At 47.7% G+C, this 23,088-nt stretch overlaps 1 protein-coding gene across 1 annotated transcript in view; it reads right to left on the reverse strand.

Moving 5' to 3' along the window:
* The window catches only part of AK9 (adenylate kinase 9), a 226,801-nt gene that overhangs the window by 202,839 nt on the left and 874 nt on the right, over positions 1-23,088 (reverse strand). Inside the window, exon 2 of the mRNA XM_077812135.1 lies at positions 10,575-10,638. Within this exon, the coding sequence (XP_077668261.1) occupies positions 10,575-10,638 (64 nt within the window). The remainder of the gene's footprint in view (positions 1-10,574; positions 10,639-23,088) is intronic.

The following is a 23,088-nucleotide window of genomic DNA, read 5'->3' on the forward strand; positions in this document are numbered from 1 at the left end:
TCATTAGTGATTTCATATTATCATAATGTAGCTACTGTGACAGGGTCGGGCCAGATGGCTACAGGAGAGTGATTTTTTTTTTTTAAGCAAAAGATGTTTTTATTTGCATAACACACTTACAAAGTAAAAACAGCAGCATATGCAATGTGTAACACAGCAACCAATCACAATTGTTTTCTCATTAGCTTCAGGGAAGGAAAGTGTTCAAGCTTGCCTGGGCGCAGAGCAGGGGGCTTCCTCGAATCTCGTGGTCTTCCACCCTTCCGAGTTACCTGGTGCCACATCTGAGTGTCACCAACAATTCCCTCCTCTGAAAGCACCAAACAAGAAGGGCAGGCTGTGGGGTGGACAATCTGGCGGGGGGGCACGTGCACCCACGTGTGAAAGGACCCCTCTAGGGTGGTGTGTCCGCAGCAGCAATGGCTGGGGCTGGGGTCCCTTACTCTCTCCCCCAATCAAAGGGTCAGACAAAGGGACCCGGATGGGGACACCAAGCAGAGAACCTCAGACAGCGCCCGCCGCTCCCCAAAAGCATCAAGGGAGTCGGTGGACGCCGCCCAGAGGAACTCCACCCGGATATGTGAACGGACCGAGGATCGGAAAACGGCCCCACAGTCACAGGAAACTCCATAGGCCAACTTCCTCTCTCTGGTTTTATAGATGACCGTTTTAGCCAGGGCCAGGAGAAGGTTAACTAGGAGATCCCGCGACTTTGTGAGGCCACGGATGGGGAGTGCATAAATAAAAAGGTGAGGGGAAAAATGCAACCAAAAACGTAATAAAAGATTTGTGAGGAGCTGGAACAGGGGCTGCAGCCTGGCACACTCTAAATATACATGCGCCAGGGTTTCCCCTCACACCACAAAAGGAACAAGTATCCGGGATGGGGGTGAACCACGCCAAGTACGTGCCCGTGCTCACAGCTCCGTGAAGGAGCCGCCAACTGATGTCCCCGACGGGCCTCAGAACCAAGATGGAATATAGGCTGGCCCACCGGGGCTGCTCACCCTCCAAAGGTGGCAGAAGGTCTCGCCACTATGTATCGGGGCGGGACACTAGGGTGAGGGCGTGAAGGGTGTGGAGCACGAGAGCGTATAGATGTTTCCTTGGCGCGGTTTGGAAGCGTACCGGCTGCAGTTCATGCAGCCGGCTTGCAGTGAAGGGGTAGTGGGGGTCGATTGGATCTGTGGGGCAGGGGTCCAATTAAAAGGTCCGGTGGGCCTGGGGTAGAGGGTGGGCGGGGCGTGCCCTCGAGCAGGACCCGGTCAAGGTAAGCTCGAGCAGCGGGCAGCAAAGCGGCCTTCACCTCCTGAAGTTCACGCTGGGGGGTACGAGGTCTGGAGAGCCCCATGCGCCGGGCGAGCATCAGGGGATCCAGCCAGTCTCCCCGGTTGTAGTCCAGGAGGTCTCCGACTCTTGTGACTTTTGCCAGGATCAAGCTCTGGCGCACCGAGCGGGACTCCACCACCTGCACACGGAGCTGGGGGTTGTGTAGCAGGGGCTCCGCGAGGAGATCTACTCCCTCGGTGGCCGCCACAGACCTGGTTGTTAAAAACAGTTTCCAAGTCCGGAGGAGGTCCTGGTAGAAGACCGGCAGCCCGGAGAGGTCTCGCGGAAAACCCCTCGAAGAAAGATAAAAGAGCTGCCGGTCGTATCGAAGCCCTTGGAAGCGGCGCAGGAAGGCGTGCGCCAGTGTGCTCCATGCCGAACTACTTGCACTATAAAAGAGCCTCTGCAGGGCCTGGAGGCGGAAAACGCGGACCTGAGTGTACAGACACTTCAGGCCCTGCCCTCCTTCCTTCAGGGGTAGATGAAGAACTCCAACAGGGGCCCAGTGCATTCCTGACCAGAAGAACTCTAGAATCAATCTCTGGAGGTGGGTCAGGAAACCCGGGGCCGGGGCCAGGGTGTTGAACCGGTACCAAAGCATGGACAGGACTAGTTGATTAAGCACCAGAGTTCTCCCTCGGAGGGAGAGACATCGGAGTAGTCTCGTCCATTTCCGGAGCCGCTCTAAGTTTTCCCAGTTCTCCGGCAGAGAGGGATGGGTGGCAGAAAGGCAAACGCCGAGATAGAGCAGCGGACCCGCACTCCACCGAATGGTCTGAAGCGCGGGTGGGAGGGAACTCGCCTGCTGCCAGTCTCCTACCACCAAGCCAGAGCTCTTGACCCAGTTGACCCGGGCAGAGGAGGCTGCCGAATAGATGGCCTGGCAAGCCTCCACCCGCGCCAAGTCGCCAGGGTCCTAGATCACGAAGAGCACATCATCAGCGTACGCCAACAGGACCAGCCGCAGCTCCAGCTCCCGCAGCACCAACCTTGTCAACCTCCTGTGGAGGAGACAGAGGAAGGGCTCAATTGCCAGGGTGTACAACTGGCCCGAGAGGGGGCACCCCTGCCGTACTCCTCGCCTGAAGCTGACTGATTCGGTCAGGGTCCAGTTACGCTTAACCAGACACTCTGCGGAAGCATACAGCATGCAGAGAAAACCCACAAACTGGGGTCCAAAGCCAAACGCCTGCAGAGTGCTCAGCAGGTACCCGTGGTCCACCTTATCAAACGCCTTCTCCTGATCTAGGGACAGGAGGGCGAATGACAGACTGTCTCTACGCCCGAGTTCTAGAAGGTCCCGAACCAGAAATAGGTTATCAAAGATACTGCGGTCTGGGATGGTGTAGGTCTGGTCTGGATGCATCACGTCCGCCAGCACAGACCCTAGCCGCATCGAGATTGCTTTCGCTACGATTTTGTAGTCTGTGCTGAGGAGCGAGACGGGACGCCAATTTCGTAAATCACGGAGGTCCCCCTTCTTCGGCAATAAGGCGAGCACAGCTCGCCTGCACGAGAGAGGGAGGACCCCGCTCTGCAGAGATTTGGCCCAGACGGTGACTAGGTCTGGGCAGAGGACGTCCCAAAACACGCGGTAGAACTCCACAGTCAGCCTGTCCATGTCTGGAGACTTATTGGTGGGCATACAACGGAGGGCTTCCAAGAACTCGGCCAGAGCGAGCGGTAACTCTAGCCGGTCTCGGTCGCTAACGCTGACCGTGGGAAGCTCCTCCCAAAGCACTCTGCAAGCGCCAGGGTCGGTTGGATCCGGGGAGAAAAGACTTGTGTAGAAGGCTCAGGCCCTCCCGCACATCTCTGCCACTTCCATGAGGGGGGTGCCGTCTTCTGCCAGGAGGCAAGTGACGTGTTTCTTGGCCCCCCTTGTTTTCTCCAGGGCATAGAAGAAGCGGGAGCCGCGATCCATCTCCCGAAGGAGGCGGACGCGGGATCGAACAAAGGCGCCCCGGGCCCGATGGTCCTCGAGGGCCTGGAGCTCCTCCCACTTCTCCCGGCACGCTCCACAGAGGAGTGGGTCTTCGGGGCTCTGGAGATGCCTCTCCAGCTCTAAGACCTCCCATTCCAATTGCTCTATCGCCTCATTTCTCCGTCGGCTGGTGCCCCGAGTGTAGTTGTGGCAGAAAAGCCTGGCGCGCGCACCTTCCCCAGGTCCCACCATCGCCGCACCAAGGGAAAGACATGCCGCTGCCCTCACCAGGCCAGCCAGAATTCCCGGAAGGACGTCACGAAGCCCTCATCCTCCAACAGGTTGTTGTTAAAATGCCAATAGGCTGGCCCCGGCCTCTCTGCACAGAGGGAGGCTGTCACGGTGGCTAGATGATGGTCAGAAAATGGGGCCAGCCGAATGCTGGAGGAGTGGGCTCGTGAGAGATGGAAGGGTGATAAATAAATGTGGTCCAACCGGGAGTGGCTCGACCGATGGGCTTCCACCTGGACAAAGGTGAATGTGGAAGTGTCATCCAGGTGGTGGTCATGCCAGATGTCCACTAGGGGAGTGATGTTCAACTATCTCCCGGGGGGTGTCCGCGGCGGCCGGGCACTGCTCGGTCCCCAAGCGGTCTCGTTCCTTGAGGGTGGTATTAAAATCCCCTCCCAGGACCAGGCACTCGTGAGAATCTAAGGTGCTGAAGAAGGCGGACGCCTGCTGATAGAATTGCAGCCGCTCCGGGCCCGATGTCGGGGCATAGACATTAATGAGGTTAACGATGAGCCCCTCTATACGGACCTGGAGTTGCAGCAGGTGACCCTGCACGGCCTCGGCGACCCCTAGCACCTTGGGCCTAGGTCGGGGGAGAACAGGGTCGCCACTCCAGCCTGCCGAATTGTGGAATGGCTAAAGTAGACCCTGTCCCCCAACTCCAGCTGCCCACTATCTTCGGCGGTTGGATCCGTATGGGTCTCCTGCAGGAAAATCACAGAGTACCCTCCCTCCCGAAGGAAGGAGAGCACCTGGGACCTGCGGAGAGCCATCCTACAACCCCGGGTGTTCAATGTTGCGAGGGTGAGAGGTGTCATGGGGAGGGCCAGGGGGGATCCTCACTGGCAGGGACGCTCGCATCCCCCAGTGGGTCGCGCAACAGTCCTTGACCCATCCCGTAGGTGAGTAATTGGTCACGGAAGATGCGGACCCGCCAGTAGGCCACGGCATCCTGCTTCCCCGTCCCTTTATCTTCCCCCATAAGGGCCCTTGTGGCCCGGAGGATTTGAAAAAAATCCCCCCATTGCTGGAGAGCAAGCTGTACCTTGTTGCGGGAGCCACGGACATCCTCTTAAAAACTTCCGCAGCTCTCCTCGCAGATCATGTGGGGGTGGGGTTACGGTTTCCCGGTCGTTTCCCGGTGGGGCCCTTGGTGCAGTCCTGTGGCCCACTAAAACGGGCAAGCAGGGTGCGGACCCCCGACGGGGTGCCTGATGGGCTGGAGCTTCTAGGCCCCCTCAAGCCCTGGGGCAATAGGGGGCGATGGAGGGAAAGTAGCAGCCCCTAATGGGTCGGGGCAGGAGAACGCAAAGGCTGCTCCCTGGGGGTCATCGATTGGAAAAGGGAAGGAGACAGCCCCGGGGGCGGCGATAACATCGCAGGAGGTAGACTGGATAGGGGTAGGGGCAGGGGCAGAGGCAAGATTCTGGGTTTCGGGAGGTGAGCAGCTGGATGGTGGCGCCTCCCGATCAGGCTCGAGGGTTAAGGGGGTGGGGAGGGAGCTCTCAGTGATACCGGGCGCGGGCTCCATGGTGAATTTAGCGGCTACAGCACCAGGAGGTGGATTATCTTCTGTTTTGCCCCTGCCCGGGAAGGAAATCAATTGCTCCACACCAACGGGGGGTGCCCCTGGCGGCTCGTGTCCCAGTTGCGTCGCGCCGGCTGTCACCTGAGCAGGCTCGGTGGTCATCAGCGGGGTGCCATCAGCGGCAGGATCGATGGAGGAGTCCAGGGGCTCCTCGGAGGTGAGAGTAGAAGCAGCAGTTAGGGGGAGAGAGCATGGGGAAAAGAGGAGTGGAGTGAGGTCGTCCACATCGAGGTTTGCTGGCAAAAGGTCGTCCTCCCCCTGGGCGACCGGGGTCAGATCTAGGGCCTCGATCTCCTCGAATGTGGAGGAGAGGACACTTTCCGTCGCCCCAGGGTTCTCCCCGCTGGCACCCGCCATGACGGTTGCCTCAGGGCTCACGGGGACTTCGGGCAGTGTCAGGACAGAAAAGGCTTCCTTGAGGGTCTTGGAGGGGAGGGTCTCCCATGGAGGGGAGACACTACCTTCCGGTGCTACCACGTCTTTCCCGGCTGACACCGGTGGATGGGACGCACTCGTGGGCAAAGCGGAAGGTTCGGCATCGGTGCCCCCCTTCCTGGTCTTCCGGGGGGGCCTCCGCCTCGGGTAGATGAGGCGGAGCTCCAGCCTTCTGCTTGCCTCACTTCCCCTGGACTAGGGCCCAGCCCTCCATGGCATCATCTGGGGGCTGGTTAGCAGGGTTCATATCAGGGGGTAAAGGCAATGGCTCAGGGGTTTGTGGGGGGCAGTGAGGTGGCATAAGGGAGGGAGGATTCTCCCTGGGGCAGGCTCTCTCCCATGCCTGGTGGTATCTCTGCCACACCCTCCTCCATAGGCCCTGCCAGATTATCAGCAGTGGGGGCGCGGCTCTCCCGCTCGTCTGGGTGTTGTAGGAGAGGTGCCCCTTGGGCCTGAGCGGGAGAAGTGGTGGTCCGAAGAGGACGGGGGGCGAGTTCGGGTATCGAGCGGCCAGAGGCGTCGGCAATGATGGGGCCGATGACCTGCCGGGTCTCGGAGATCCCAGATGCCCCTCCTTGCCGGGCTAAGGGGCAGTCCCTCCGGACATGCCCTGACACCCAGCAGAGGTAGCACCGGGCTTCCCCCGTGGAGAAATAAACCCGGTAACGGGCCCCCTGGTGGGGGACTAGGAAGGACCCCTCGAGCGCCTCTCTGTCACGCACCGCCGACGGCAGTAGAAGCTGCACTTGCCAGCGTAAGGAAAAGATGTGATGGAGGGTGGGGTCCTTGCAGCCCAACGGGAGAGGGCTGATGACAGAAACAGGTTTCCCCAGGGTGGAAAGGGCGGGTAACAGGGCAGCATTGGGGAGAAAAGGAGGGACAGAGGTCAGGACCAGGCGGACGCCCAGGTCCTCTAGCAGCTCTAGGGGGACAAACACACCTCCCACCGCCAGGCCCCTCTCCACTGCTTCCTGGGCGGCAGCCTCCAATGCTAAGAAGAAGACAACCTTCCCATACATTTTGGAGGCCACCACAATGGCCAAGGGCCCCACCACCCTCGCCAACGCTCGCATGTAGGTCTCCACGTGGGGCGAGGCGGGCACCAGGAGGCATCGGACTCCGTGCTTCCTTGTCCTGGTGGGAAAGGGGCCCCAGCCACTATTGATGGTGGCGGAGGTGGTGGGCGGGAGAGATGACAAGGCGGCAGGCAGGGGGGTTGCCGCCACCCGGGCATACATCCTGGGGGCTGAGGGAGGGACATCCGCAGAGCTGGTGGAGGGGGTAGCAGGGGAGGAAGCCATGGTCGGTGGCGGGGCTGCAGCAGTGGGGGTGGCCCCTGCCACGGAGGGCCTGGTGGTTTTAGCGGGGCCCTTCCCCTTCTTCTTGCCCTGGCCTTTCCCGCCGGCTGCGGGGGCTTCCCTGGAGTCTGGGGAGGCGATGGGCATGGCAGCGGTGGAGGTCACCCCGGTGCATCCATTGCCGATGCCCCAGCGGGGGCGGTGGCAGGTGATTGACAGGAGTTGGGGTCAGGTAGAAAGGGACAAGCTGTGGGGTGGACAATTCGGGGGGGGGGGGGGGGAAGGGGCACATGAACCACCGTACACTTGTCCAGAGAGTCCTGTTTGGTTGGCTGGTGCTTCTGGCCCACGTGGTGGAATCAGGGCGAGCAGCTAAGTCCAGAGGCAGATGTTAGACAGCCAGCAAAGATGGTGGAGGAGGCAGTTGTGAAGATGGTAGCGTGGGGGTTGGGAGGACACAGATGGATCGGGGGCAGCTCCGTGCCACACCCCCTGTGTCCCTACAAACACAGTGAAGACACAGTCAAGGCCCCCCCACCACACGAGAGCACAGTTCGAAAGTTACTCAGTCTTAGGCCCTCTCCATGGCGATTTTTTCCTCTGGTAGACGGCTTTGTTCCCTGGGCGGTGTTCTTCTGGTAGACCGTTTTTTCTCTGCTTGTTCCGGGTCGCAGCTGCAAACATTCCAGGGATGCCATAGCGAATGATAAGAAATTCTCTCAGCCAGAGATGGGTCCGCAGACAAAGAGCGAGTGTCTGAGTCTGGGGCTTCCACTCCTCCCTTCTGGGGAGCAGGTCAGAAGGCCCCCCCTCTCTCAGAGGGTGGTTCAGCTGGAGCAGCAGCAGCATCCAAGGGCAAGCGGGGTGGGGGGGGGGGGGCTAACAGCCGGCCAGCCAGCAGCCGGTCAGCATTCTAGCAACAGCAGAGAAAGAAGAAAAACAAGAAGAAAGGGGGGAGAGCATCTGGCCTGGTCGGGGGCTGGGGGGGGAGCCAATAGCAGGGGCAAAAAGCAAGAAAAGCCCAGGCCAGAGGGCAGCAGCAGGAAAGCAGGCTAAGTAGGTCCCTTTTCCCTGGGTCAGGTAATAGGGAAGGTTCCAGAACAATCTGGAAACTTCTGGAGACAATTAAGACAGGCTGATTAGAACACCTGCAGCCAATCAGGAAGCTGCTAGAATCAATTAAGGCAGGCTAATCAGGGCACCTGGGTTTTAAAAAGGAGCTCACTTCAGTTTGTGGTGTGTGTGTGAGGAGCAAGAGGTGCTAGGAGCTGAGAGTAAGAACATGGACTGTTGGAGGATTGAGGGGTAGAAGCATTATCAGACACCAGGTGGAAGGTCCTATGGTGAGGAGACAGAAGGTGTTGGGAGGAGGCCATGGGGAAGTAGCCCAGGGAGTTGTAGCTGTCGCATAGCTGTTCCAGGAGGCACTCTAGACAGCTGCATTCCACAGGGCCCTGGGCTAGAACCCGGAGTAGAGGGCGGGTTTGGGGTCCCCCCAAATCCTCCCAACTCCTGGTCAGACACAGGAGGAGTCGACCTGGACTGTGAATTCAGAAAAATGGCCAAGCTGGGGGCTGCTGTGAAGCTCCAAGGCAAGCAAATCCGCCAATAAGCGCAAGACCCACCAAGGTAGAGCAAGAACTTTGTCACAATACTGTGAAATCTGGCATTGAATCTTTGAGCCCCAAAACATTTCACATATTAAGAAGTCAAGTTCCAAAAAGAAAACAGTTCAACCACACAAAGATGTCAGTTTTAAAGTAGGCAGCTGAGAAAAAGGTTACCTTTTAAATGGTCAAATTAAACAAGACAGTGCTAGTTTGATATCCCCTCAAAGCTCCTACATATGGCTTTATGAACTGCAGTGATGGGGTGGAGCCTCAGGGGATAATCCTGCAAACCCTCCACATATACAAGACCTGCTGAAGTCAAGGGGAGTTCCACATGCAGAGAAGAGGGCTGATCCTTCTGTAGCTGAAAAAATTCTTATTCTGTTTTTTCCCCCTCACATGTGAAATAATTTAGATCAGATGTCTTTGTATTAAAAAAAGTGGGATGACTTAATCTATATTTGCATTGAGGGAAATAAAGTTAAGAGATTTTATTAAAACAGAAATTTTAGCATGATTTGAACTTAAAGCCTTCAAAATGTGACAAAGACATTTTATTTGATATGTTATAAAGCCTCTAGTCGCCACAAAATCTCAAGGTTTTTTTGGCCACCAGAGGGCTTCCATATATTCTAATTAATGCACTAGAAACAAATTGAGATTTACAAGGGAAATAGCTAACACAAAAATTGAAATCTGTTTATTCAAAAAGAAGATTTACTGAACATGCATAGTCCATGAAAAAAAATCCGCCTAATCATGGATATTATTATTAACATAAACAAAGAAGGGGAATCGATAGCTCAGTGGTTTGAGCATTGGCCTCCTAAACCCAGGGTTGTGAGCTCAATCCTTGAGGGGGCCATTCAGCGATCTGGGGCAAATTAGGGATTGGTCCCGCTTTGAGCAGGGGGTTGGACTAGATTATCTCCTGAGGTCCCTTCCAATCCTGATATTCTATGAAAGAGTTGTTTAAAATAACTTTTCTACAGTTAAGATTGTTATAAGCCGATTTAGCCTTCCCCCATTTTTAATTTAATTTAAAGAGTTACATCAGTCTCTCAATTTGTAGGATATATATGGGGCAGAGGCAACATTTTTTCTGCAAAATTTAAGTGAATTGAACAAAGGATTCTTGAATTACATCCTAAAGTACAAGTGTTCACCAGAGTTTAAAAACTATTCTATCTTTTTTGGCCACTTTATAGCAAAACCAATCATAAACCTCCATCCTTTGCTACAGAATATCTGCTCCAGCAAACTTAGTATAAAACAACAAAAAGCTGCTGGAGACCTAAGCTTATTCTTTTTGTATATGAGTCTCTAGCCCTTTTTCTTGCTGAGATGTCTCAAAATGACATGCCTCCTCAGCAATCAGTTGACAGTGGAACAAAAGAGAATATTTCCAATGATAGGCTCTGCTCCTGCAAACCTTTAGAGATCTTCAGGGAGAGGAAGTGAGGAAGGTAGAGCTGGAGAGAGCAGGAGATCAAAGGGGTATTTCCTATTCCTGTGGACCTGCTGAAGGGTGCAAGATTGGAGAACCCCACTGACTCAAGTGACCCTTAGGATGTTTTTTGGTGGGGGCTTGGTACTGTCAGGATAATAGCACAAATTTGCTTTTATTATTATTTATAATGCAGAAGCGCTGAGGAGCCCAACTCACAGACTAGCAACCCATTGTGCTAGGTACTGTACAAACACAGAACAAAGAAAGACACTACCTGATCCTGTAAGCTGAGCCATGCAGTTGGACCCTTGTGCCTATGTGGACCCACCACAGACTTCAACCGGGTTCCACATAAACATATGGATCTGCTCTTGTAGATCATCTTACAGGACTGGGCCCTACTTTGGTCATTAGGTGTTATATTCCCTCCTGAAAAAGAGGAGAAAACTGACTTGTTTAGCACCCATGTAGCTAAAAGGCAGATGCATCTGCCACGTTCAGCAATTATATGTTTCCTGAAAAATTATCACAGCTTGCCCATACCAATGATCTTCACTGTGGTCATTAATGTACTATTTAGAATTTCAGGGAACATAAAGAAAGCTAAAATAAGAAGTATTATAGTGTTGTGATTACAGTTGATATTTACCTTCGATCAGTGTGCATTTCCATAACTGAGCTATTTTTTTAGCTAATGTTTTCTTCCCAGTACCCTTAAAATGACAAAAAGACATATTTTATTAAAATTAGAATGACTTTGCCATTACTCACATAACAAAATGCAATGAAATACATGTCCTGTTATTATTTCTTTGTAATAAGTCAGGATCAGGGCCTCTGTGCTATGTGCTATAACACAAACCTGCTTAAAGTCACTGGGCAGCGTGTAATGTATTTCCCACTATTATTGATATATTATAATTGTTCCCTTTAACTGATTTCCTTCATATTAAATATATTTGTATTTATGAGTAAGGCTATTTTAAACCTTTTATATGAGTTGCTCATGAGTTTCTATAAAGTTTTTGTGGGACTAAAACTTCACATCCTTCATTTCAGGTTACAGTTAATTTTTTGAAGCAAGTGTCATAAATATAAAGGGAAGGGTAAACCCCTTTAAAATCCCTCCTGGCCAGAGGAAAAATCCTCTCACCTGTAAAGGGTTAAGAAGCTAAAGGTAACCTCGCTGGCACCTGACCAAAATGACCAATGAGGAGACAAGATACTTTCAAAAGCTGGGAGGAGGGAAAAAAGCAAAGGGTCTGTGTCTATGTGATGCTTTTGCCGGGGATAGAACAGGAGTGGAGTCTTAGAATTTAGTAAGTAATCTAGCTAGGTATGTGTTAGATTATGATTTCTTTAAATGGCTGAGAAAATAGCTGTGCTTAATAGAATGAATATTCCTGTCTGTCTGTCTTTTTTGCAACTTAAGGTTTTGCCTAGAGGGATTCTCTCTGTTTTGAATCTAATTACCCTGTAAGGTATCTACCATCCTGATTTTTCAGAGGTGATTCTTTTTTACTTCTATTAAAAGTGCAAGGGTTGGGAGGATTTTGGGGGGAAAGACGTTTCCAAACTACGTTTTCTCAGGAACCCAGATAAAGTTTGGTGGTGTCAGTGGAAGTCCAAGGGCAAAAGGTAAAATAGTTTGTACCTTAGGGAAGTTTTAACCTAAGCTGGTAAAAGTAAGCTTAGGATGTTTTCATGCAGGTCCCCACATCTGTACCCTGGAGTTCAGAGCGGGGAAGGAACCTTGACAGCAAGTTTGAGCAAAACCTTTCTGCTATTTCTGAGTAAGGCAAGAAGGGTAAAAAGAAGGTGGGGGATAATATTTCTGCAACTTTTTTTGCACTTAAAATGTGCCCTACTCTGAAGAATGGCTATGTACAACTTATACTTTCTTACTCCACAGATCTGGTGCCTGTACATATTCAGTCTTATCTGATAACTTCAGTGAAAAATCATTTTTGCGGTGTTTTCACTTATGTTAGCTCTGAAGAGCCAACATAGCTAAGAGTGAACTGATTCTACTAGGTCTTGTGCATCATCAACAAAATTGTTTACTAAGTTCCATATCACACAGATGTACCTAAAGGCATAATTTGGCCTGCTGAACCTTTATTATTGATGGTTATGCAAAAGAAGGAAGGATCCAAGAAATAAACAGGAAGTCCTATAATGCCATTTATGGTCACTTTTCAGAGTAAAATTACACTAACCCAAAAATGTCTGAATGTTAAAGTATCAAACATGACATGTAGTTAGTCCTCAATGAAGATTCATAATCCTGATAAATTTGAAAAAATAATCCAGAACATTATAAGTGACTGAAACTTGCATCATGAACACATGCAATATGTACATTTTCTTATGTTTCTATGTTAAAATAATTTGCATCATAGTCTTGGCACAGATTTGGAGCAGTGCTGTTAAATTTGTAAGCATTTGTTTCCTAAATTCCTTTAAGTATGTCCCCTGTTTATTTTTTTAGAGGAAAAAGAACCACAAAGGAAATAAAAAGTACGAACCTAATTTAGTGTAAATTTGCAGCTGAGAATTTAAATGCAAAAAGTCAGTCAGTTAAACAGTTAGACCCCCACAGCAACATTAATTTGATTAACTTTGCATGTTCTGTCTACAGTCCATACAAAACTGAAGGTTACTTACCTGTAACTGGAGTTCTTCAAGATGGACTCTACATATTCCATTTGTGGGATAGATTAAGAAGCGGTACATCTCATCCAGGATGGTGGGATACAGAATCCTAACTGAACAAGGATTGAAGTACTGCTTTCCCAAACTTTGCATCTGATCTAGACTCTAAAGGCTTGTATACACGGTGGGGGAATGTGTTCTACGTGGGTGTGATTTCTAAAGCACACTAATTTGTTGCATGTTAAATGGTCAGTATAGGCTCTGCTGGTATGCACTAAAGGCTGCCTTAGTGTGCTTTAACATAATACTGTTTTAAGAAGCACTAAGTTAAAGTGCACCAGCAATGTTTACACAGGCCAATTAATGCACAACACATTAGGGTGTTATAGAAATCTTTGAGCCCTAAGTCTAATGAGTGGTGTATAGTGAAAGTATTAATTGAACTCTGTGTATGAATTGTAAGTTGCTCTATTAGAGAACTGTATCTTGTAAACCCCACAGAGGCTACCTGTACTCTGGAAGGATGTGGCCTAACCTATTCAGGAACAGGGATACCCTAGCTTGTATGCTTCTTTAATACATGGTGCCCATTTGGAAAGTGTTTACACACTGACAAAATATTTGCATTTTGCCTTTGTTTTTCTCCTTACAAGAGATTGGGTGATTGTCTGAAATGCTACATAAGTAGTAAGCTACGGCCCTTTTAGCATCCAATGTATGTAATTTAGCCTCACCATCCTGGCGGTGAGATTTAAGGTAAAACACTGGTAAATTTATAGACTGATCAAGATGAAAATCACCTTAGGCATTGTGATGTTCTGTACCTCATGGGAACACCCTGCACCCCCGTGTTCATCCTTATAAAATGATTGTGTGGTATCCAATGCAAAGTTTGTCATGTCGGGTGTCTTCGGAAGGCTCATGATGCACTGAGCATTGTTGTTATAGTAATGTTATAGGTTGTAATTTCATGTATATAGTTACGAGGCTGAAAATGTGTCCTCATGGCTTGAAACAAAACCAGGTAAAAATTCCCCAAGAGCAGAGAGGCAGTTCACACCTTATCAGGGCATATATGGGACAAACTTAGCTCAGCCTCACAGGAACAAAGGACACTGGCCTACGCAGCAACAAAAGGATCTGTTGGACCCTCGAATGAGTCACTCCCCTTCCCTTGGTCAGTTAGGGACTACAATGAGGTAATGCTCACCTGACCCTAAAGGGGGCAGCAGGGGGCAAAGTCAAGAGGGAAGAAAGAACATGATAAAAGGAAGAGACTTTTCCATGCTCTTCCTCGCTCTTCCACCTCCATCTACAGACATCACCACCAAGTGACTGAAGCGCTGATCAAAGGGGAGAGCCTGGCTGAAGAGCAACAAGCTAGCCTGTGGTGAGAAGCTTCTAAGTTTGTAAGGGCATTGAAAGTGTTAAGATCAGCTTAGAATGCCTTTTGCTTTTATTTCATTTGACCAAATCCGACTTGTTGTGCTTTGACTTATAATCACTGAAAATCTATCTTTATAGTTAATACATTTATTTGTTTAATCTACCTGAAGCAGTGCGTTTGGTTTGAAGCATCTCAGAGACTTCCCTGGGGATAACAAGCCTGGTACATACCAATTTCTTTGTTAAACTGACAAACTCATATAAGCTTGCAGTGTCCAGCAAGATGGAGGTTCCTACGGTTGTGTCTGGGACCGGAGATATTGGCTAGTGTCATTCAGTTGCAAAATCCAAGGAGCAGCTTACATGCCAGAGGCTGTGCATGAACAGCCCAGGAGTGGGGGTTCTCAAAGTAGAACAGGGTAAGGCTGGCTCCCAGAGTAAAAGACTGGAGTGACCTAGCATATCACCGGTCCGGATAACACCAGAGGGAAACATCAGAGTGGCACAACAAGCAGGGTGTATGTATGGCTTGTTACTCCAAGTGAAGTTCACGCTTTAAGCACTGATATTTGTAATTTTAAGTGAGTCTTAAGTGCAGTGGCTAAGAACAGTCAGAAGGAGGTCACCGTTTTGTTATTTTCTGTTTATTTCGGGTGAGGGAAATAAGCACAAGAAAGCAGAAAAATGACTACAATTGAGGCAGCTTCAAAACTAGAGCTGGCCAGACTGGAAGCTGCAGAAAAGGAGAGGGAGCACCAGAGATGATTGCAACTGAAAGAACTGGAAATAAAAGAAAGATAGAGAGGAGAAAGAGAGAGAGAACATCAGCTGGACCTGCTAGATAAGCAGAACCAGAAGCCCCCGACCCCAAGAAGTCCCAAAAATCCACAAGTGGGACCACTTATGTCCTGCATACAGTGAGGAGGATGATATTGCTGAATATCTGACTACCTTCAAAAGGCTGTGTGTAATACATGAAATCCCTGATAAGAGTTCCTACCCTGATTGCAAAATTCACTGGTAAAGCTCGAAATGTATTCAATGAACTGTCTATTGAAGATGCTTTAGACTATTGTAAATTTAAAGATACTGTTTTGTGAAGTTTTAAGATTACCCCTGGAACATATAGAGTTAAATTTAGGAATCTTAAGAGGGATATTGGTATAAGTAATGGGGAATATATAAACAAAATGAAAGATTTGTTGGGAAAATGGGTGAGGGGTAAAGAGGTGGCGAGTTTTGAGGGAATGTTGGATCTTGTTGCTCAAGAGTATTTCCTAAGCATATGTAAGGCTGATGTAAAGCAGTGTCTGTGGGACAAAGATGTAAAATCTGTGGATGAGATGGCTTTTTTAGCTGATGCCTTTGAACAGAATGAGGCGTCTATTGAGTGCAGGCCACAGAAAGAGGGGTTTAAAACTGGTGGAAAGGGAGGATCCCATTTTACCCCTGGGAAGAGAAAAAAGGGGCTGAGAGCCTAAACATTCACTTACCCAAAAACATTCCTCTAACCCTCATCCCAAATCTCCTGTAAAAGCAGAAGAGCCCAAAAGGTGCTATCAGTGTAATTCCACTGATCTGAGGAATAAATGCCCTGTGCTAGGAGGAAGCAGGCAACTAATAGCTCATGTTAGTTCTGCTGTCCTCAACACAGAAAACACCCAATCAATTGAAACCTATCATATCAGTTTTGTGAGATTAGCCTCTGCAGAACCAGATATGGAGCGTGTTAAGGCTGTCCAAATTGATGGCAGGGAATACTTGGGGCAGGGGGATACAGGAGCCCAGATCTCTCTGGTTAAGCAGTGTGTGGTCACAAAGGCCAGTATGCTACCTGGCCAAATGGCAGAGATTGAGAGGGTGGGTGAAAGCAGATTCCTCATACCACTAGCTAAAGTCCACGTGGTGTGAAAGGTTTGGAAAGTGTTTTGACTGTGGGGGTAATGAACACCTCCTAGTTGACCATTCTGCCATTCAGGCTTCTGACTTGATTATAAGCATAGTTGAGGTGATGGCTATTATCAATGCTGTCTTAACAGAAAAATAAAAGAATGTACAATCTTCCATAGGTTCAAATGAACATTGCATTAATTGCACTATGTTTAAATGCCAAGAAGGTCCAGGTTCACTCACCAGCAGATATAGATTATTAAGATGCTTTAAGAATCTCTTAAATACATCATGAATAAATACCAATTTACTATCTACAGGAACATGGTATGCTGAAATTGTGGACAGGTGCAACTTAATAGATGACAGAGACCTGACATTTTGAGATATAATAAATATTCTAAAATACAACGAATAGGCATAGTATATGGATCCCCCTCATTTATGCTAACCCACAATAAAAATCTTTTCCATTTATAATCATAACATTTATGTGTAGACTCTTTTCTTGAATTAATAAGATCTTTCTGTACATCCAATGAATAAGACTGTTACTAGCAATCCCAGAATTCTATCACCCAAACAGTGAGGTGAGGCAAATGAAGGTTTGGGTGTTGCTCTTTATGTAAATAGGAATGAGGTATACAAACCCCATACGGTACATAAGCAGAAGGGAGAGGAGGCAGTCAGATTGATCACATCCCTGCACAGCTGCCAGAACTGCCAATTGTGAAGACATGCACCCACAGCTGGGACAAATAAAGAAAACAAAGCCAGCTATAAAGGATGGGGAACAGAGAGGGAAAGAAGCAAAAAGGTCTGGGATAGTGGGGCAATAGCCCCATGCTAGGATGCCTCTGTGAAACCAAGAAGCTGACTGTAAGTCCTGAAGTTTCAGGGCTGATAGACTCAATTTAAGTTAAGAGTTTATGGACTGATTTAACTGCAGATGAATTGAAGGGGACCAGTTAGGAAAAAGCTGGGACCCCTAGAGAGACTGCACTAAGAGCACTTGACACCCCCAAACAGAGGAGTTCTGCTACCCCTACCTCCTTCAGGGACCACTGATGATTCTGCTTAAGTAATCTGCAAAGGTGTTGTTTTCCCCTGACATATGAATTACCACTGGGTGAATGTCCTGCTTTCATTCTCAAAGACTTGTTGTATCTGTGCATGCTTGAAGGGAATGTCCCCCTTGTTTGTTCTGGTAATATAAGGCTGTAATATTGTCTGGTACCACCTGAACCGCTCTGTGCTTGATCTGAGGTAAGAATGATTTTTGGGCCCATCTGATGACCCTCAGATCTAATACACTGACATGTAATTTCTTTTCTATTGATGACCAATGACCCATTAACAGCAAACTGTTTAAATGAGACCCCCTCCCCATCCTAGAGTGGATGTGTCCAAAGTGACTATTACCAAAGGCACAGGAAGTATTAATGATATGTCCTTCATCATGTTTTGATCTTGTGTTTACAACATCAGTGCTAATAACACCCTCTGGGGAATTACCAACCTCTAATGCATACTCGTCACACCTTACTACAGACTAACATGGCTGCTACTCTGAAACCTGTCATTATGCAAGGCACTGAATTTAGCCGTATGGAGTGGAAATCTATCAACTTCATGAAAAAACTCGTACAGATACAGACAGACATCATCTTCCTTTCCAAATGCAAATAGATGGACATCATACCAAAAGGACTGAAGGTAAAAAATCCATTACAATCTATCTACCACACAGACTATGCTGACAGCTTGTGCCACACACTCTCAAAGAAACTGCGGAATCACCTGATCAACGTCCTCTACAGCTAACAGGGAAAGATTAAGAATGAGCTCTCAAAACTGGATACTCTCAAAAAAACAACCTTCCACACAAACTTCCTCGTGGCTTGACTTTACAAAAACTAGACAAGCCGTTTACAACACACACTTTGCTTTTCTACAAAAGAAAAAGGACACTAAACTATCTGAACTACTACATGCCACAAGGGGCCACAGCAATGGTTCCCTCAACCCACCCAGCAATATTGTTAACCTATCCAACTATACTCTTAGCCCAGCAGAAGCAGCTGTCCTATCTCGGAGCCTCTCCTTCTGCCCCTCCACCCCCACGAACATGATACAGTTCTGTGGTGACCTAGAATCCTATTTTCGATGTTTCCAACTCAAGGAATATTTCCAAAATACCTCTGAACAACATACTAACCCACAGAGACCTTCCTATCAAAACTACAAAAAGAAGGATTCTGGGTGGACTCCTCCTGAAGGTCGAAACAACTGACTGGACTTCTACATAGAGTGCTTCCGCCGACGTGCACGGGCTGAAATTGTGGAAAAGCAGCATCACTTGCCCCATAACCTCAGCCATGCAGAACACAATGCCATCCACAGCCTCAGAAACAACTCTGACATCATAATCAAAAAGGCTGACAAAGGAGGTGCTGTCATCATCATGAATAGGTTGGAATATGAACAAGAGGCTGCTAGGCAGCTCTCCAACACCACTTTCTACAAGCCATTACCCTCTGATCCCACTGAGGGTTACCAAAAGAAACTACTACCATCTGCTCAAGAAACTCCCTGAAAAAACACAAGAACAAATCCGCACAGACACACCCCTAGAACCCAGACCAGGGGTATTCTATCTGCTACCCAAGATCCATAAATCTGGAAATCCTGGACGCCCCATCATCTCAGGCATTGGCACCCTGACAGCAGGATTGTCTGGCTATGCAGATTCCCTCCTCAGGCCCTACGCTACCAGCACTCCCAGCTATCTCCGAGACACCACTGACTTCCTGAGTAATCTACAATCCATCGGTGATCTTCCTGAAAACACCATCCTAGCCACTATGGATGTAGAAGCCCTCTACACCAACATTCCACACATAGATGGACTACAAGCTGTCAAGAACAGTATTCCCGATAATGTCACGGCAAACCTGGTGGCTGAACTTTGACTTTGTCCTCACCCATAACTATTTCACATTTGGGAACATTTTTATGGCTGACTTAGAACAACATTTCCTCAGCTCTTATCCCCTAATAACCCTACTCTACTTGCGCTACATTGATGACATCGTCATCATCTGGACCCATGGAAAAGAAGCCCTTGAGGAATTCCACCAGGATTTCAACAATTTCCATCCCACCATCAACCTCAGCCTGGACCAGTCAATGCAAGAGATCCACTTCCTGGGCACTACAGTGCTAATAAGTGATGGTCACATAAACACCACGCTATACCAGAAACCTACTGACCGCTATGCCTACCTACATGCTTCCAGCTTTCATCCAGATCACACCACACGATCCATTGTCTACAGCCAAGCTCTACGATACAACCGCATTTGCTCCAACCCCACAGACAGAGACAAACACCTACAAGATCTCTATCAAGCATTCTTACAACTACAGTACATACTTGCTGAAGTGAAGAAACAGACTGACAGAGCCAGAAGAGTTCCCAGAAGTTACCTACTACAGGACAGGCCCAACAAAGAAAATAACAGAACGCCACTAGCCATCACCTTCAGCCCCCAACTAAAACCTCTCCAACGCATCATCAAGGATCTATAACCTATCCTGAAGGATGACCCAACACTCTCACAGATCTTGGGAGACAGGCCAGTCCTCACTTACAGACAACCCCCAACCTGAAGCAAATACTCACCAGCAGCCACACACCACACAACAAAAACACTAACCTAGGAACTATCCTTGCAACAAAGCCCATTGCCAACTCTGTCCACATATCTATTCAAGGGACACCATCATAGGGCCTAATCACATCAGCCACACTATCAGAGGTTCGTTCACCTGCACATCTGCCAATGTGATATATGCCATCATGTGCCAGCAATGCCCCTCTGCCCTGTACACTGGCCAAACTGGACAGTCTCTACGTAAAAGAATAAATGGATGCAAATCAGACATCAAGAATTGTAACATTCAAAAACCAGTTGGAGAACACTTCAATCTCTTTGGTCACTCGATTACAGACCTAAAAGTGTCTTCAACAAAATTCTTCAACAAAAAGACTTAAAAAACAGACTCCAACGAGAGACTGCTGAATTGGAATTAATTTGCAAACTGGATACAATTAACTTAGGCTTGAATAAACACTAGGAGTGGACGGGTCATTACACAAAGTAAAACTATTTCCCCATGTTTATTTCCCCCCCCCACAACTGTTCCTCACACGTTCTTGTCAACTGCTGGAAATGACCCACCTTGATTATCACTACAAAAGGTTCCCCCTCATACCCCACTCTCCTGCTGGTTATAGCTCACCTTACCTGATCACTCTTGTTACAGTGTGTATGGTAACACCCATTGTTTCATGTTCTCTATGTATATAAAATCTCCCCACTGTATTTTCCACTGCATGCATCCGATGAAGTGAGCTGTAGCTCACGAAAGCTTATGCTCAAATAAATTTGTTAGTCTCTAAGGTGCCACAAGTACTCCTTTTCTTTTTGCACCTCACTTTGTAATTCTTGACAACAGTATTACAGCACTCTTATTTGGAGACAAACATCTGGGATTACCAATGTGATTGATGATAACAATTGATTGATCCCATTATCATTAGAAAGAAGGATATAGTCTGCTCCGGAGAGTGATGGAGCAGAGGTTTAGACAACCATATTTTTGTAAACTTATCTTCCAGAATAAAGTCTTTGCCTACAACTGAGTTCAATGCAGCCCCTATAAAAGGGATCCTCTACATTGGACATAGAAATGATTTCTTCCCAATTTATTTACATCTAGAAAAAATCTTCTCTTTTGATAATGCTTTCTTTTATAACCAATCACCTAGATAGGAGCATACGAAAATCCCTTGTTTTCTAAGATATGCTGCTTCTGCAGATAGGCACTGTGAAAAAGCCCTTGGCACAGTGGACAGACCAAACAGTAGGACCATGTACTGGAAATGTTCCTTTCCTACCATAAAATGCAGTTACTGTATTTCTGATGAGATGGCCTTACTGAAATATGGAAATACATACCCTTTTGATCCAGAACTGCAAACAATTCCTGGAGAGAAAGGGAGGGGATGATAGAGGTACAGAGGTACGGAAATGAAACCTCTTTCAAAACCAATGTAATTTTCTGAGATTCAAGATGGGACAGAAACCCCCGCATCCTTTTTCAGAATCAGGAAGAAATGTAAATAACCCCCCCCCCTTCCCTCTTGTACTTGTGAGGCATCTCTAATATTGCTCCTGATTTCAGAAGAGAGAGAAACTTTGCTCTCAAAAGGTCCTTATGCTATGAATCCCTGAAAGGGGATAAAGGGTAGGGGGAGAGGGTTGGAAAAGATCTTGAACTGTACTGAGCAACCACTTGAAATAATATATAGAATCCATCTGTCTGCTGTTATAGACTGTCATTGGTGGTAAAAGTGGGACAGGTGATTCCTGAATGGAACAGTACAGGTAGCAGAGTTGTCTGTAGCTCCTCTGTCGTCATGTCAAAACTGAGATCTCGCCTGAAGCCCAGAAAAAGATAAAGCCAGAGATTTCCCTTTGCTGCAAGGTTTGAAGGACCTATTCCACTGCTGCTGATGCTGACCCCTGATTCTGGGGCTGATAATAATTCCTCCTTTGGTAGAAGTAAGATGCAGATGAAGATGGTAGGTACTGTCTCTGATATCTAAATAGTGGAACAGATGACAACCTTTTTGTTGGCTGAAAAACATGAGCAGATCTAGCCACAGATTTCACATTTTTCATTTTCTCTAAAACCTATCAGTCTTTACCGTAAATAGACAGTATTTTTCAAATGAGAGATCTTCAATTCTCATCCTCATCTCATGAGGAAGACCTACTGATCTCAACCAGGCTTGATGCCTCAAAGAAACAGCTGAAGCTTTCGCCATGGCTGAAACATCTGATGAATTGACAGCTGAACTCAGTTTATGCTTGGCCACACTTCACCCTTTCATTAAAAGAGCATTCAATAATCTCCTATGTTCTTCAGGGAAATAATTTGATAATTTGCCACTCGCATACCTAGAGACAAAAAGATTTTTCTCCCAAACATATCCAAGAAGGAGTGGAATGAGTGCTCTTAGATCTATGAAATGCAGCTTCCATCACTAATGAATTTGAGGAGAGGTGTGTGTGTGAAACCATCTGAAAGACCCACACAGGGAAAGTGGTACAATTTATCAGCTTTTTTTGTACATAGGCTGAGCTGATGAAGGTGTTGCACAAATCAGCTTAGGTGGTTGCAATAACCCATTCAACAGAAGTGTTACCACTTATCTAATAGTTGCTCCTAAAATGTCAAATACAGGGTGTGAGGATACCTCAATGGGAACCAAAGGAATGTCCAATGCCTTTGTCATCCTGTCTACTAACTCCTGGACAACACAACATTTTCTGATGGCGATGAAGCTGAAATCAACTCTACACTTTCCTCTAGAGAGGTTATCTCCCCAGCGTAGGGATCCAACTCTTCAGGTTGCTCCACTAACTCTGCTTCTTCTGATAAAATATTCCTTAAAATCGTAGGGGGACCTATCGGAACCCTGCTATATTATCGGATCCTAGTCTTTCTGTTTCAAGGCTTGAACACCTTCCTAGTGCCATGCAGAAGGTTTCCTCACATAAAAAGGAAAGTCCCGATAATGAGCAGATATAGGCCAGTGAGACCACCTAAACCATGGTGGAGCTTGCCAATCTGGCCAAAAACCCATACTCAGTTCCAACTGAGGCTTTGCCTACCCTAGAAAGGGTTTGATGGGATAGCTCTATTGGCAAACACCCATTAGTGGAGGCACAGCTTATCAGCAAAAGAGTTATTCTTCTAGTATAACATAACAATTCCCTGAACAAAATAGGCCTATAACTGTCTATACTAGAGCTTTTTACCAGTATAGTACTGTAAGTAATCACACCCTAGCTGATACGGTACTATTATCCTGACAAAAGTTTCTAGCATAGACCTAGCCTGAGTCTGAGCACGCTGAAAATGTGTTTATTTGGCTTAGCTTTTGTTTGCTTCCATGGAATTTTATTCTTACCTTTAAAAGAAGTGCCTTGTAATATGGTGATAGCTGCTCTATCAGTGAATTACATAAACGAAAAATATATACGGTACACACAAGTACTTGCAACTTTCTAATTAAATTGTCTTAGTCAATAGGCCACATAATTTTTAAGGAAAAAGTGAAGCCCTTAAATTACAACAACACAATACAAGCCTCTCAG

This window comes from Eretmochelys imbricata, chromosome 3, assembly GCF_965152235.1.
Source record: "Eretmochelys imbricata isolate rEreImb1 chromosome 3, rEreImb1.hap1, whole genome shotgun sequence".
In the NCBI taxonomy this organism is placed as follows: domain Eukaryota; kingdom Metazoa; phylum Chordata; order Testudines; family Cheloniidae; genus Eretmochelys; species Eretmochelys imbricata.